Source organism: Gymnoscopelus braueri (assembly GCF_963280865.1).
Source record: "Gymnoscopelus braueri genome assembly, chromosome: 1".
Lineage (NCBI taxonomy): Eukaryota > Metazoa > Chordata > Actinopteri > Myctophiformes > Myctophidae > Gymnoscopelus > Gymnoscopelus braueri.
The window spans coordinates 26,509,150-26,524,226 of NC_137603.1; the positions used below are offsets into that span (position 1 = coordinate 26,509,150).

The following is a 15,077-nucleotide window of genomic DNA, read 5'->3' on the forward strand; positions in this document are numbered from 1 at the left end:
AGGCGACCCACGGATTCCAGACTTGAACACGTGGACTTTGACAGTCTGTTCAGTTGCCTGAGCGTGCGGCAGGTGGTACGAGTTTTCGCCTCCCTATTACTGGAGCGCAGGGTCATCTTTGTGGCCGACAAACTCAGGTGAGTCTTTAAACAGTCCCACAGCAGTTAATCACTTAAAAACCCCGGCATCCGTGCTGTGGGGAAAGCCGTTGCAGAAAATAGCCGATTGCAACGCATTGTGAGCTTGTAGATATAGGCTATTTTCAGCTAAGGTGTTTAATGTAGAGCGAAAGCAGAAAAGTCACTAGTATAGAGCCCTGAGGGGCTCCGGTCAACCAAATGTTATAGGGTTTAAGTGGTTAATCATTACTCATTGTCTGAGTCTGGAATAAAGAGGCAAAAGAAAGAATCAGCTGTATAGTTACTTTTCAGCAAAATCCTCAGCGCTAATTCAACTCTGAGAGTGACTCTCTGAGTTACAAATGGATAAATTCACACTGAGGATTTGACTGTGAAGTGAGTAGTATTACTATATATCTAACATCATTCAAAAGTCCTGAGTGCCAATTTAACTCTGAAAGTGTAAAAATTGACCAGTTACCGCGTGGTAGCTCCGCCGCCGCTCAGCCCGTGCGCTTCGGCTCACCCTAATCGACGGTGGCGGATTTTAATTAGTGCCTGGAGTTGCTTGCCAGTCACCAGACACTGACGTGAACACAGACACACACACACACACAGACCAAATGGCAGCCTTACACTGTGGTTTTGTCGAATGGCGCTCAACAGATTTAGCATGTGGGGAGCAGTTATATGAATTGGTAGGATCACACCCAGCATAATGACGCTGCCGTCCCAGGACTCAGGACATCAAAAGGCTTTAGAGCCGCTGTCATCTCGCTTTCGACAGCCATAGATGATGGAAGCAAATAGGCTGATAATATCAGGGCGCTTTTTGTCCATCATGCCTCAAGTTCCGCAGCAGAGTCTGGTTAGCATCTAGCTGCCGTTGGGGTTCTGGCCCAGGAGACAGCTGAGGCTGGTTGCGGCCTTCTACTAAGTGTCGGATTTCCCTCGACCTGTCATCATATATTGCGGTTGATTGGAAAATACGTTGAGTAAATGAAATAGCTGCAATACTAAAGCTTGATATTGACAATTGTGCAAAACACGTTCTACAGTACATCGTCCCTGCTCAGCAGCCCCCCCCCTCCCTCTCACAACATCAGTCAGTCAGTCAGTCAGTCAGTCAGTCAGTCAGTTAGGCAGTTAGGCAGTTAGGTTGCGAGCCGACAGTTCCTGATGGGATCATAAATCTGTTGGGATGTCACCGCCAAATGGGGCCGATAAAATGGAAAGGGAGGCTGAGGAGGACTGAGGGGAATCTCCAAGCGTTCTCTGTACAGTAGATCAGTAGATCTACAGAACACCCTATGGAGAGAGGTACTTTTTGGAGTACTGGAAGCCAGGGTGGAGGGAGAGAAGATTTGAGCGGAGCGCTAATCTCTCCACATATCGGAGGACAGTTTAAACAAACATCACTGGGGGCAGTGACTGTGAGGGGAAGGAATGCACTTCCTGTGTGTGCGGCTCTGCCCTCTGTGATCTGTGGCTCGACTGTCACCATTTGACTTATTGGCACCACGTTAACTCCTTGTTTACAACTGCCTCTTCTCTGTTCCTGGAGAGAATAGGTCTAGAGTGATCCTTTACTGGCCCATGTCTTCTGGCTCAAAGACATGGCAACCCACAGAGTGTTGACCAGTGTCCCATTTCAAAGAGCTGCTGTAGATGTGGAGAAGCTAGTCATTGTTCTCCGAACGCCAGTCACAGAAGGAATTTAGAGGCTTGCACAACTTAAGTTCTCTTCTTTGTCTGTAGTTGGTATCGGGTTGTTTCAGTGTTTTTATGGTTTTATTGTGTTTTTTTTTAGGTTGTTCTCAAAATATTCTTGTGCCACTTGTCTTTGCAAAACTCCCACTGGATAAAGACAGAGATTTTTGCACTTTTACCCTTAAGCATTCAATTCTGACTTTGTTTGCTTCTGTATTAGACTTACAAAGGAGGGTTCTCTCACAGCCTTTGTGTGTTTAAATAAACAAACTCTAAAGTTACCCCACCCAGAACCACAATGGATGTACAGTGCGTGTGTGCGCACGCATGCACACACACACACACACACACACACACACACACACACACACACACACACACACACACACACACACACACACACACACACACACACACACACACACACACACACACACACATACACACACACACACACACACACACACACACACACACACACACACACACACACACACACAAACACACTGAGACACACACGTACTGTACTGCATATACCTTCTGTGTGTGACTTTGGGTTGACTATTAGGGCCTCGCTCTCTGGCCAGTATTTGTTATTCCTCTGATAAAAAAGACAGGTCCCATGGGAGTCCAATCCTAAAATATCTGGCCAGCAGAACATGATCCAGTACTATAATATCGTCATTGTCGGGTGGAAAAATTGTATGTCCAAAACCGTTCCTTTTTTATAATTATTTGTAAAACACTTTAAAATAGTGACAATCTACTATTATATCTGCTATTTTCACTACTTTTGTGCCACACTCTTGTATGATAAAGTAGGTTGTTAATTTATGAAAATATGGAGAAAATATGGAGATACAAGGTTTCTGCCTGACAGCAACGATATGCTGCTGACTGAGTAGCAAGATGTAAAGGAAGACCATATCAAATAACAATAGAATGTGTTTGTGGGTTCATTATCCAGATAAAAATAGCCGATCTACAAGCTAACAACGCGTTGCGATGCAACGTGTTGTGAGCTTGTAGATGTGCTATTTTTTGGCGAACTATACCCACAGATTAGGGATCCTGGATTTCAAGTAGTTAAGCTATACTATACACAATACACTGTAAGATCCTGAGTGCTACTGAGGATTTTACTGAGTAGATTTTATTTAGTTTGACATGTTTGTGTGATTTGGTGGATTGTTTGTTCACCTTTAATCTGGGAATGCCTCTCTGAAACACTTGGAAATGGTTTATTGACCATATTGTTGCCTGCTCTAACGATAAACGCTAGACAGACAATTAGTTCAATGATGATTCACTGTGGAATGTAATAACGTTGATGCCTAATCTGACGAATTAATCATGGACCAATGTCTTTTGCTCAACATAATTTACCTATTAGACCACTAACATGTTTTTTTCACCAGCGGAGTCTTATGTAAATAAACTCTGTCTGCCCACAGACTTGAGCTGAGCAAGGTTTCCATAGAGAGAGTGCGCATGCATGTGTGTATGTGTGTGTGCGCGCGTATGTGTGTGTGCGCGTGTGTGTTCGTGCCGTGCGTTTGTGCAGTGATCGTGTAGTCAGGCATGTAGTCATGCTTGTATGCATGCACATGAACAGTGTGTGCGTGCGTGCGTGCGTGCGTGCGTGCGTGCGTGCGTGCGTGCGTGCGTGCGTGCGTGCGTGCGTGCGTGCGTGCGTGCGTGTATGGGTGTTGGTGCATGCGTGTGCGTGTGTGCATGTACGGGTGTTGGTGCATGCGTGTGCACGCCAGTGTGGATGCGTGTGTACGACGTGCATGCGTGTGTACATACGTGCTTATGTGAGTGTGTGTGCGTGCGTGCAAAATAGGGGCCTGACATAAGCTTTGGCTCAATGACTTTCCCTCATGTGGCTCCATTGTCAAGGGTGTTCATGCTTAACCCCCAGCATCCCTATTCTGGGGGGGAATGTTGGCCAAAAATAGCCGATCTACTGGTTCAGAACACGTCACAACGTGATGCATTGTAAGCTTGTAGATCTGCAATTTATGAGAAAGATGTTTGTTGTAGAGTAGACTGTAGAGTGAAAAAGAGCGTACCAAGTAAAGTTGCAACTGAGGTCCGTATTACTAAGTATAAAGGTTTTACGTGGTTAACCCCTTGATCAACTCATCCCCTGTACTGTAAACACTGTTCTTGTGTTTGCTCACTCTGCAAATATCAAATAAGCATTTGATCACAGAGATGTATAGCTAAAGTGAACTTTTTCTATTTAGTTGATTTGAGAAAGTAAATAAGTAAAGGATAAGCAGAGCAATAAGTGCTATGATGAAAGATAATAGAAATCCATGTTTGACTTTGAATGGAAAAAGAAAAAAACTGCTTGAGAAAAAAGAGAGAGGGAATGTGAGGGGGGCTATGGAGGGGGAAACTAAACAAAGGCCTCTGAAAGCCTTTCTTAGGGCCATGGTGAATTAATCAAGCTCACTTTTCTGTGGGGCAAAGGGCTGCTTGGGGTTCTGCATAGACAGTACCTGTTTTCTCCAAATACAGTCCATTCATTCTCTACGTTCCTCGTCTCTTCTAAATCTCGTTGCCAGGCTTTCTCGCGAAGGAGAAATCCTGCGTCTGCGACCCTCAAGTGTACGCTGATTGGTCTGTCGAGGTGTCAATTGAAAATATCAACAGGAAGTGCAACAAAGATACTAAATGGATTAAATGGATGCAAGTCTGGGCTATTAATGAATTGGATTATGAATTAATTGAATATTGCCTCAGATTTTGACTCAGAATTCCCTTAACACCACCAAAACTCTTCTTAAACTAGTTCCACCTACTACCTACCGCCTGTAAAATGGCCGCTAAAGTTCAGTCAAAGTGTTATACCTCAAGGTTCCACTTTTATCCATTAATAAATCTCCCCTAGCTATCTCTACACCTATCTTACGGGGTATATACTGTATCTATCTACACAGTAAAATCCCCAGTGTTCATTTATCCATTTGTAACTCTCAGAGTCAAATGAACACTCAGGATGTTACTGCATATATTGTAGAGGTGCAGTCCCTTACTTCAGCAGCAGTTATAAGCCTCATAAGCCTCAGGCCGCTCTCCTCCGCCACTACTGTTTCTAACAATGTATAGCACTAATCAACAAGCAGCATGTTCAATTGATTTAATCCTGTATACTCTTGAGCATTGTGCTGCAGTGCAGTGCTGGCAGAATGCCAAACTAGGCTTCGCTAAGTTGGCAGGTTCTCCACACAGTACAGCAGTATATAGACCAGAGCTGGGGTGAACCCCACACACTGTAAACACACGTGAAATGTTTGTGCTTAAGAAAGAAGAGGAAAGCACAGCCATTGCCAGAACAGCTGATTGGGTGTGTGCGTGTTTGTGTGTGTGCATGCACGAGCACGCATGCATGCACACACACACACACGCGCGTGCGCACACGGAATACAGAACATTGTACCAGTGGATTGAAAATATGCAACATGCAGCTTATCATATACTGTACATCTTATTAGCCTGTATAAACACCATACTTTTGAAATGTTGTTTTGTGAAGGTTTTTCTTATTATAGCTGCAGCTGATTTCTGCTACAGCTATGTAGTTCAAATGGTTCAAAACTTCAAATTGCTCTGAATTTGCTCTTGGTCTAGCTCTTGTCTGTCCTCCCTCCCCGAGTCAGAACACAGGCCAGACTAGGAGGCTATAGGCACAGTGCAGTATATTCAAGATTCAAGAGGATTTCTTTGTCAGTCACTCATACAATATGTGCTGTGAAATATTGGTGTGACATGCTCCGCAGCATTATAGTCGATGATGTGGCAATGCAGGCTATTGTCTCCCTCACTCCTCTGGGGGACTTAGATTTCTCCCATCTCCTCTGGGCTTGACAGACTAAGCCTCTACAATCCCATGTTTCGTGGTGGATATGTCCAACCAGCCACATGTACTGCACTCACCCAGGCTGGGCCATCAATTCAAAAATAGTCACTTAGCTCCACAGCCTCAGCATGTACAGTGTAAACCTTATCCCTGGATATGTAAAATCTTCCATGTGGGATAATTTAGCTTTAATTAAGGATCTCCATCCATTAGCTCACAGGTAGGCGGGAATCTACTGTAGCTTTGATGGGATGACTTCAGATCTGAAGGTCTACGCAATAAAATCTGGAGTGTTAATTTGCCGTTTTGTGGGTCAATTGATTTATTTTGATTTATCGAAAAAAAAAAAATGATTTTTTTTTAAATATATATATTTTTAATTAACAAGAAAATGTCACCTATAATGACATGCCCAACATAGGGACGCCACGTTGAAAGTGGTGAAATCAAAACAGTGTTTTAGTAATGAGAAAATAGGGAGCTTTGGATTTTACTGCGTGCTGCTCTGAATGTTTAGCCCTGCAGGATTTGCTCCTCTGTCTTTCTAGGGCTGACTGGCAACTCTGTGTAGAGCGTAGTATTTTTATTGCAGATTTTCTTTCCCAGGAGTATGTTCCTGGGGAAAGGGTGTAAGTGATCTCCTGGTAACAGTGGTGTGCAGCACTGTACCGTAGCCTGTGGCGAGGGTTTTTGAGAACCGTGTCCCATCACATACTGTTGGAACACGTCAAGCCCCGGAGACAGGATCTGTTAGGAATTATCAAGTGCTCCTCCGGCAAATGGAAATCAGACAGGCAAGGAGACATGCCCCTGCTTTATGTTATGAGCGATTAGGAATTGGCCCTAAAGAGAGCAAGGGGTTGTGATTATTATGGCTTGTGGGCTTTTTGCTGACTCAGGGCAATTTTGCTCCGTCAAGTTAACACCGTGAATCCTCCTGACGTGCATGAAGTTACATGCAAATGGGTAAAACATACACAGGCTTGATAAATGTTATCGATAGTGGTTCTTCTTACTGTAGATCCACTCTTTACTCTCGCTTTAACCACTTAAGCTATACTTTGTCGTATGATGAATAGTGGAAATGGACGATCTTCAATGCATTGCATTTATCATTATTACATGACTTACGTGACTTTCTTTTTTGTCTTACAATTTTTTTATGTTCACCTATAATGACATGCCCAAAATATGGATGCCAGGTTCAACGTGATACAATCAAAACTGTGTTTTAGTACACTACAGACAAGGGTGTGGATTCTGATTGCTGTACTTGACTGTCGTTGAGTAGTACAACCGTGGAAAACATTGTTAAAAGTGCATACAGCGCGTCTCAAGTGGGAGAGCGTGTTTGCATGCCATGTCTGATCTTTAGTCTGGGTCTTGATCCATACTGGTTAGTGCTCCACTATCTGTAATGCTGATTGGCCCCATGGTTTATTTTCACTCTCTCTGTGTACAGTGCATGGACTGTACAGTATGTAAGGGACAGAAGGGTCAGTCACTGTCAACAATCTAGAGACCGTGAGAAAGACGGCTTGCTATTTGTGATCTTTGTGTAATGCTACAGCTGTTGAAGTCGGTATCGGTACTTTTTGTGTTGCATCAACAAGGCTCAAGCTCAACCATAGCAACACATCATTGTCAAGCCACCCCTACATCACCGGAGGCTCATACTGTGTCATCATCTCACGTTTCTAACGTCATATCAACCTACAGTATTGCATACTGTATGTTCCTTTAGAGTCAGCCCTCAGCTATGCACTTTGGAGAGAAGGGTGTTAGGGTGTGTTTTGTAAATGAGAGAGGTGGAAGAAGAGATAGTTAAGATTTGTATCCATGCTATCATGGGTGAACCTGTCTGTTCACCGTTCTTGGGTTGAGTGCTGCGCAGAAATCTCCAAGGCAAGGACCTGCAGTGTCAAGAATGATTTATATTCCCTTCCTGTGCTTTTGCGTTTTTTTTTGTCAGGCAATAGTCTGTTGCAGGATGAGCCTGTACCTCACACAAGCTGCAGGGAGAGCAAAGTGTTTGAGTCAGGGTACATAGCTGTGCTGTTTCACCTCATAACAAAAGGAGCCGTTTCAAGGCAAAGAGGATCACGTTATTTGGTTTGGAAGATGGCGGTGAAATGGAATATTCTTTGCTAAAGCAATGCTCTGCTTCCGTCTCGGTCACAGGAAGCCCCGTAAATGATCAAATATTTAAGCATTTTGAACACATTAACAGATTATTCTTTGTTTACTTCAGTACTATAATTGCTTTGGGCTGCTGTTTTTAGAGGATGTTGCTTCACTTCACCCACCACTCCCCTTACAGCCCGGATAAAAATGTTTTTCCCATTATCTGTGTGAAACATCTGCAGAACTGCAACAACACTGTTTGTTCCATGACTCTGTTAGGTTTGATCTGGTGTGGCCTCAGTGGCAGGCTTGAGTTGCGTGAGCGTGAAGGGGAACTGATGGTGTATTTTTGTCCTTCTGTCCCCTCAGCACCCTGTCTAAGTGCATCCATGCAGTGGTGGCACTGCTCTACCCATTCTCCTGGCAGCATACCTTCATCCCCGTGCTGCCAGCCTCCATGGTAGACATTGTCTGCTGCCCCACACCCTTCCTGGTGGGTCTCCTGTCCAGCTCAATGCCCAAACTCAAAGAGTTGCCTGTGGAGGAGGTGGGTACACTGCCTCTGCTTATCTCTCTTCGTCTCTGATGTCGTCTCTGTGTCTCTATGTCCAAGTTTTGATGGATTTAATGTGTGTGTTTGCTGTGATTCAAAATCACACCAATTCAGTTTGTCCCTTGTGTTCTCAGCACTTTGTTGCCAAAGCGTAAATCATGCTCTACACTTTTCCCTGTGTAATATTCGTATTACAACTCAGCAAAAACACATCCCGTGTTCTGAGGTTGTAGATTTACTAGTTTTATAATTTTTGAAAGAAATTGAAATGTTTTGACAATCTTTGCCGATAATGACATGCCAAAAATAGGGATGCCAGGTTGACAGTGACAATTCACTCTCCTTATTCTCATCAAAACATTTCTGGTTTGGACTTATTTCAATGTAATTGTGAATTCAACATCAACAATATGTTGATCCCTTTGCTGATAAAGCACAGGAAGGCAGATAGAGAGGAAGTAGTTATAAGTGGTTCAGTTCTTTCTGGAGAGTGGCACGACAGTGCTTTTTTTGCCGACAAGAATGATCTTCAGTCAAACGACAGGTCACGGTTGTGTGATGGAGTATAGATTGAGCTTAGTTTAGTTCAGTTTAGTTCAGTTTATTTGAAAAGTATTAACATGCAGTTAAACCCTAGATAACACAATAAACGTATTTCCATTGTGGTCCTCATGACTCATGAGTGACAGTAATGTACAATAAATAAACACATTTTCAAGACATAAACAATACACTTAATACAAAAACACAAAACAGCCCATACTAAATAAAATATACTACTTATATTATACTGGAACCTTTTCCAGTAACCAGGTCCTTGTTAATAAACACTTAATGTAAAGTTTCCAGGCTGTTCCATTGGGTAGCGTAGCTCCAATGTATGTGAAAGAGCCATTTCCCTCTAAACCTCCAAGTTCTCCTTGAGGCTAAATTTGCAATGGCAAAAAAGTGTTGCTCCACTCCACAACAATGACATCAACCAAAAGAAAGGTTTTGGCACTTTTCAAAACACCGGGCACCCTTTTAGAATATGTTTGGGAATCATTTTCTTTCTTTCATCAAAGTAATAGTAGCAGTGTGAGTAATAATTGCTCACACTGCCAGAAATGTTAAGTTAAGATACAAATGATGGTTATTAACCACTTAAACACCATTTACTTCGTCATACTAGGAATAGTGAAAATATATCTAAAACCTCAATTTTTTGGCCTTTGTTCTATGAATGGCTGACTAAAACCTACATTCTGTGTGAAAGGGCAATTTAATGTTTCTCTGCTAACTCATCCTCTAGATTACCTGTAGCCCTAAAGATCCACTATAGAATCCATGACATGAACCTCTCAGGGTGGACCTTATCTCTACTGTTCTCTACACACACACACACACACACACACACACACACACACACACACACACACACACACACACACACACACACACACACACACACACACACACACACACACACACACACACACACACACACACACACACACACACACCGGTTCCAAGTCATTCTGAGTCATTCTGGTTTGGGCAGCTGGTGTAAAGCTGGTGCCAGGACGGCCACTGCTCCAGGGTTCTGTCCACACTGGGTTTTGGCCCACCCTCAACAGTGTTGGCTGGGGAAGTCAGCAGGCCTCTTTAAGCACAGCATTGCCTGCAGTGTCGTGTGTGTGTGTGTGTGTGTGTGTGTGTGTGTGTGTGTGTGTGTGTGTGTGTGTGTGTGTGTGTGTGTGTGTGTGTGTGTGTGTGTGTGTGTGTGTGTGTGTGTGTGTGTGTGTGTGTGTGTGTGTGTGCGTGCGTGCGTGCGTGCGTGCGTGCGTGTGTGTGTGTGTGTGTGTAAAGACCATCTCAGCGTGTCAGGTCATGCTTAACACAGTGCTGTTAATGGACTGTCAACAACATCTGTTGTCTGTTTACATCTCTCTTCATGTACTGATTGACTCACTTAACATTCCTAAACAATCCTTTTAACTGACTTCATTTCTTCTAGTGTGGCTCTTCTGTTATAGTGCACTATAAGAGAAAAGGTACATGTTTGCACTATAACTTAATATAACACTCACTGTCTTCATTTCTCTCAGGCTTTAATGGTAGACCTGGGAACTGACCGCTTCATCCGACAGGTTTGTAAAAAATCTTTTGAACCCTCCCCCCACCCCAAAAAAGAAATTCAAACCTATTGTAAACCATGTTTCTCTGTTTTATATGCGTGTATATGTCTGGATGCCTTTGAATACATTTTTACAAACATTGTTGTTTACGGCTGCTGACCACAATGTTTTTTTTTGGTGTGTTCATAGATGGACGACGAGGCCTCTCTGTTGCCCCGGAAACTTCAGTCAGCTCTTGAGCAAGCGCTGGAGCAGAGGAGTGACATCATCAATCAGGACTCTGACAGCGAGTCAGATGAAGGTGAATAAGAGACGGATCATCTTCCTACCAAACCAGATGTTATTCCTACTAATTAGATACAACAGAGATTTAGTCAGGATGCAGTGCCTGTGATAAAGCATGTATGGGCACAATGTTGAAGCTACAATAACCACTTTCAACCTGGCGTCACTATATTTGTCAGTATAGGCAAAACATTTGTTTTATAAAATACGATACGAAATTATAAGAAAATTTAATGCGAAAAATTGCCCAATTATTCATATAAACAAAAACCTAAACAAAAACAACAACCCAATATTCATGGGAAAGTGCAAGGAATGTCATCTTTGTTTTTGTATACAATGTCCATTAGTCAGACACCTGCCTTCCAGGAACTGGAGTCCTGACTGATGAATGCATTGGCTGGGCATGCCCTCACAGAGGTTAGGATGAAAGAAAAGGGGGGAAGGGGCAGGTCAAAGGAGGTTCAGTTACAGTAGAGAAGCAATGGTAAAATAAAACTAAAGAGTCCTTCCCTTCCTTTTATGGTCCAAAACGGTTCCTAGGTTCAGTAGTTAACTATACAAAAAATGCCAAAGAAGTAATTTAACTACTTGAATCAGTATGCATATATGAATGTTTGTTGAACTACCAGCAAGCTAACTTCAAAATGTAGCTGAACCACTAGTTTAATTACATGTGGTTCATTTCTCCCCATGCATGTACAGCACCTGTCTCTGAACAACACACTGAACACTCCTGTGGTTAATGACAGCGTGTACTCTCACCTGACAAGTGAGAGGAAATGTTTATTCATGCTGGCAGGTGTTAAAAGTACATTTTAATTATTCATTTTACAAAATTAACCCTCCGGATTTTACTGTATATAATTATTTTTATTTAGAGAAAAAGGTTTGGATATCCACACACTGTTTTCAGTGTTACCACAGTGAAATGTATTAGGTGTACGAACACATAATAAATTGAAAACAGTGTGCCGATAGTCAATCTTTTTCTCTGGTACTTGTTTTTATCCTGCATTGGAATTTCTGTTTGGATGTGCATGTGCTCTCTTGGACTGTATCTAAAATGTTTTTGTTCACCTACAGTATTTAGATGGTTCCTGGTTCCAAGAGTAATTTAAGTCCACAGTGGACTTTTAGGCATAGTTTGGTTGAATGATTATAACCATAAAAATAATCATACAAACTTTGCCAAATTTGAAATGAGTGGATGTCACGATAGAGCACAAACACATTTCAAATGGCAAGTTAAAGTTTTATTGCTAACTTAATCTGATCCAGGGTAGGTCAACCAAGAATGTCTCTGTCTCCCGTACATTTCTTGTTAGTGGTGTGTTTTGTGTGTGAACCAAACTATACTGTACATCCCCATGTCATCAGATTATTTGAATAATGTCAATCTAAAAGAACCGTTTATCAGGCTTTGAAACTGTGGTACATGTACTGTATACTGTACATCTAGGACGATGAATCCTCTTTGCTATTACAATTTGAATAACAGCGTGAATAATCTCTCCTCCTTTGTGTCCTCAGAATGCAACACATTAAACAGCCTTGTGTCAGAGGCCTTTATCCGCTTCTTCCTGGAGACCATTGGCCATTATTCCCTGTTCCTAACTCAGAATGAGAGAGGAGAGCGTATTTTCCAGAGGGAAGCCTTCCGGAAGTCTGTCGCATCTAAAAGCATCCGGCGCTTTCTGGGTGTCTTTATGGAGTCTCAGATGTTTGCAGGGTTCATCCAAGATCGAGAGCTTCGGAAGTGCAGGGCAAAAGGTAGGCTGTTGTCTCTGTGTCCTCTTTGTTGGTTATTAAACTAACTTATTTTAAATGCTCTCCCTCCCCCTTTGCTGTTCACACAGGACAGGAAAAACCTTACTAGTACTGGCCTCTAGTGGGTGGCAGTTATACTGCATGTTTCTTTTCTGTATTAATTAGCTGAAGACTGTTTGTCCTTGACATATTCACAGCAGTGACTGACTGTAATTCTTTCAGAATATCACGTAAACGTTTAATGTTTTGATCAAACATTTCATGTGTTTACCACTTGTGTTTGACAGGACTCTTTGAGCAGAGGGTGGAACAGTATCTGGAGGAGCTACCAGACACAGAGCAGAGTGGTGTTAACAAGTTCCTCAAAGGCCTCGGTATGTTTTGCTTCACGTTTGCCACCACACAATCATCCCACATTCAGTGCAGTATTACACCATATTGCATTGTAAAATCCTGAGTGTTCATTTGACACAGAGAGTGTACAAATGGAGCCAAATGGATCCATGGAGCCAAATGGGTCCATTTGGCTCCATTTGTACACTCTCAAGGGTTAGATTTACATTGAGGATTTAACTGTGTGGGTAACATGCCACAAATTTTATCTAATGTTATTTTAGTTTTTCTAATGTTACGATTTGTTTTTCATCTTTTCTTTCAGGAAACAAAATGAAGTTTCTTCATAAAAAGAACTGAGGGAAATGTGCTACTGTGCTTAACCATAATATACCAGAGTTTCACATGTGCAACATTATTACAAACTGAATAGATGACGCTCACAAGTCCCTGTATCGCCACGATTCTCATATGTCTGTCTGTTAGAAGTGTTAGTTGAAATGTATGTACATACTTTACTGTAAACTGGCTGTGATACTCTCCAGTGTAGATGTATTGTTAGTTGTATGGTACCGTATGAGGCTAACGATTAGGGACGGTACAAAGAGTAACCACTGATTGACCAAGTGTGCTTGTGAAGAATCGGATCAGAACTTCTGAGTGAATGTGAGTTAACATGGGGGGTAAATGTACAGTTGATATAATGTTTTGGTTTTGTATTATTTTCACAACAGCATTGTTTAGGAGCTGCAAACCATTATTTGTCTGTCTGGCGTGATTTGTACATGCATTAACAGAATGAAGAAAATGATTGTAAATGTATTAAAACATACTTCTTTTTGTAAAAAACAAGCAAAAACAAAAAAAAAAAAAAAACTCAATACAAAGCAATAATTAAAGACACAAAATATTCCAAACGACTAAATGTGTTGTCCTTCATAATCATGTAAAACAAAAGAGAACGCTCGCACACTGTGCATGGGCTCCAGTTGCGAAATACCAACGTTTCGGGCTTTCGACTGTCTGAGGAAGTAAAGGGGTTTTGCTCTATCAGTGTCAGTATGGACAGTGTGCATTGATGCAGCACTTTGTGATAGCCAGATGTGATAGAGACTTAAGAAAAGAAATAGAACATCATGTTTAAATAGGCTACAACTCCTACTGTCACGTGGACAAGAATACTTGGTGTATGCCACAGTCTTGTTTATACAGTACACCCTGCCAACTCCCCAAAATACATTGGACTCACAAGACAATGTTTCTATGATGTTTTTGGAATCTGAATTTTTCATGTAACAATATTTACAGTAGCCTATGTCTGATATTACAGTAGCTTTGCAAACGTTGAATCCGGGACCACTAGGGCTCCAAATTGACCCGTACATGTCTACTCTGTAACTCTGAGTGTCCAAAATGGTTCCATTTGTACACTCTTGAGTTGAGTTTAGTTCAGTGATTCTCAACCTTTTTCATTTCAAGGACCCTCAGTTTTATATTCATTAGGCCGCACGTGACGGACCCCTATTTGATGGGACTCCAATCTACACTCAAGAGTTACAGACCCGTTAGGGCCCCAGGTGGTCCCCGGACCCAACGTTGAGAATCAGTGGGCTATGACATCTTCATGGCAGCTTGTGTGAAACTGGGAGGTCCCATGAGGCAGTCTAGCAGCCGTTACTACATGCTGCGGGTAACCTAATTATGTCCTTGCATATCACTCTAGTGGTTGTCATTGTCATGCTGTTATTAACTCTCAACTGGGAGGCTTACCGTGTTGACTCCACCAAACTGACACCATGTCAGTTTCTTAATGTAGCAGTCATTCATAACATCAGAGGCAGTGGTGAAAAGGAATCAAAGTACTTTTACTCATGTGCTGTAGGGCTACTTATTAAGTAGAATTTTGAAGTAGGCTACTTATACTTTACTTGAGTATTTCCATTTCTTTATATTTTCTTTATATCTACCCCACTGCATCTCTGAGGCAAATATTGTACTTTTACTCCACTAAAATTATTTGATAGCCACTATTACTTTTGATTATTAGCCTATTACGATACCTCCATTAACTGATAAATGATTATATATATATATATATATATATATATATATATATATATATATATATATATATACATATATATATATGGGGCAGATGACAGTGAAGTGACAATTAAGGACTTTTAACACCTTTT

The 15,077-nt window shown here is 41.9% G+C and overlaps 1 protein-coding gene across 2 annotated transcripts in view; it reads left to right on the forward strand.

The window, feature by feature from the left end:
* dennd2b (DENN domain containing 2B) overlaps positions 1-13,807 on the forward strand; it is a 64,442-nt gene extending 50,635 nt beyond the window's left edge. For both annotated transcript variants that reach the window (XM_080434309.1, XM_080434308.1), the window contains exons 14-20: positions 1-137; positions 8,194-8,371; positions 10,465-10,506; positions 10,684-10,795; positions 12,313-12,552; positions 12,837-12,923; positions 13,208-13,807. The exon at positions 1-137 is cut by the window's left edge and continues 12 nt beyond it. In XM_080434309.1, coding sequence (XP_080290435.1) covers positions 1-137; positions 8,194-8,371; positions 10,465-10,506; positions 10,684-10,795; positions 12,313-12,552; positions 12,837-12,923; positions 13,208-13,242 — 831 coding nt within the window. In that variant the 3' untranslated portion in view covers positions 13,243-13,807. The remainder of the gene's footprint in view (positions 138-8,193; positions 8,372-10,464; positions 10,507-10,683; positions 10,796-12,312; positions 12,553-12,836; positions 12,924-13,207) is intronic.
* Positions 13,808-15,077: the final 1,270 nt, after the last annotated feature.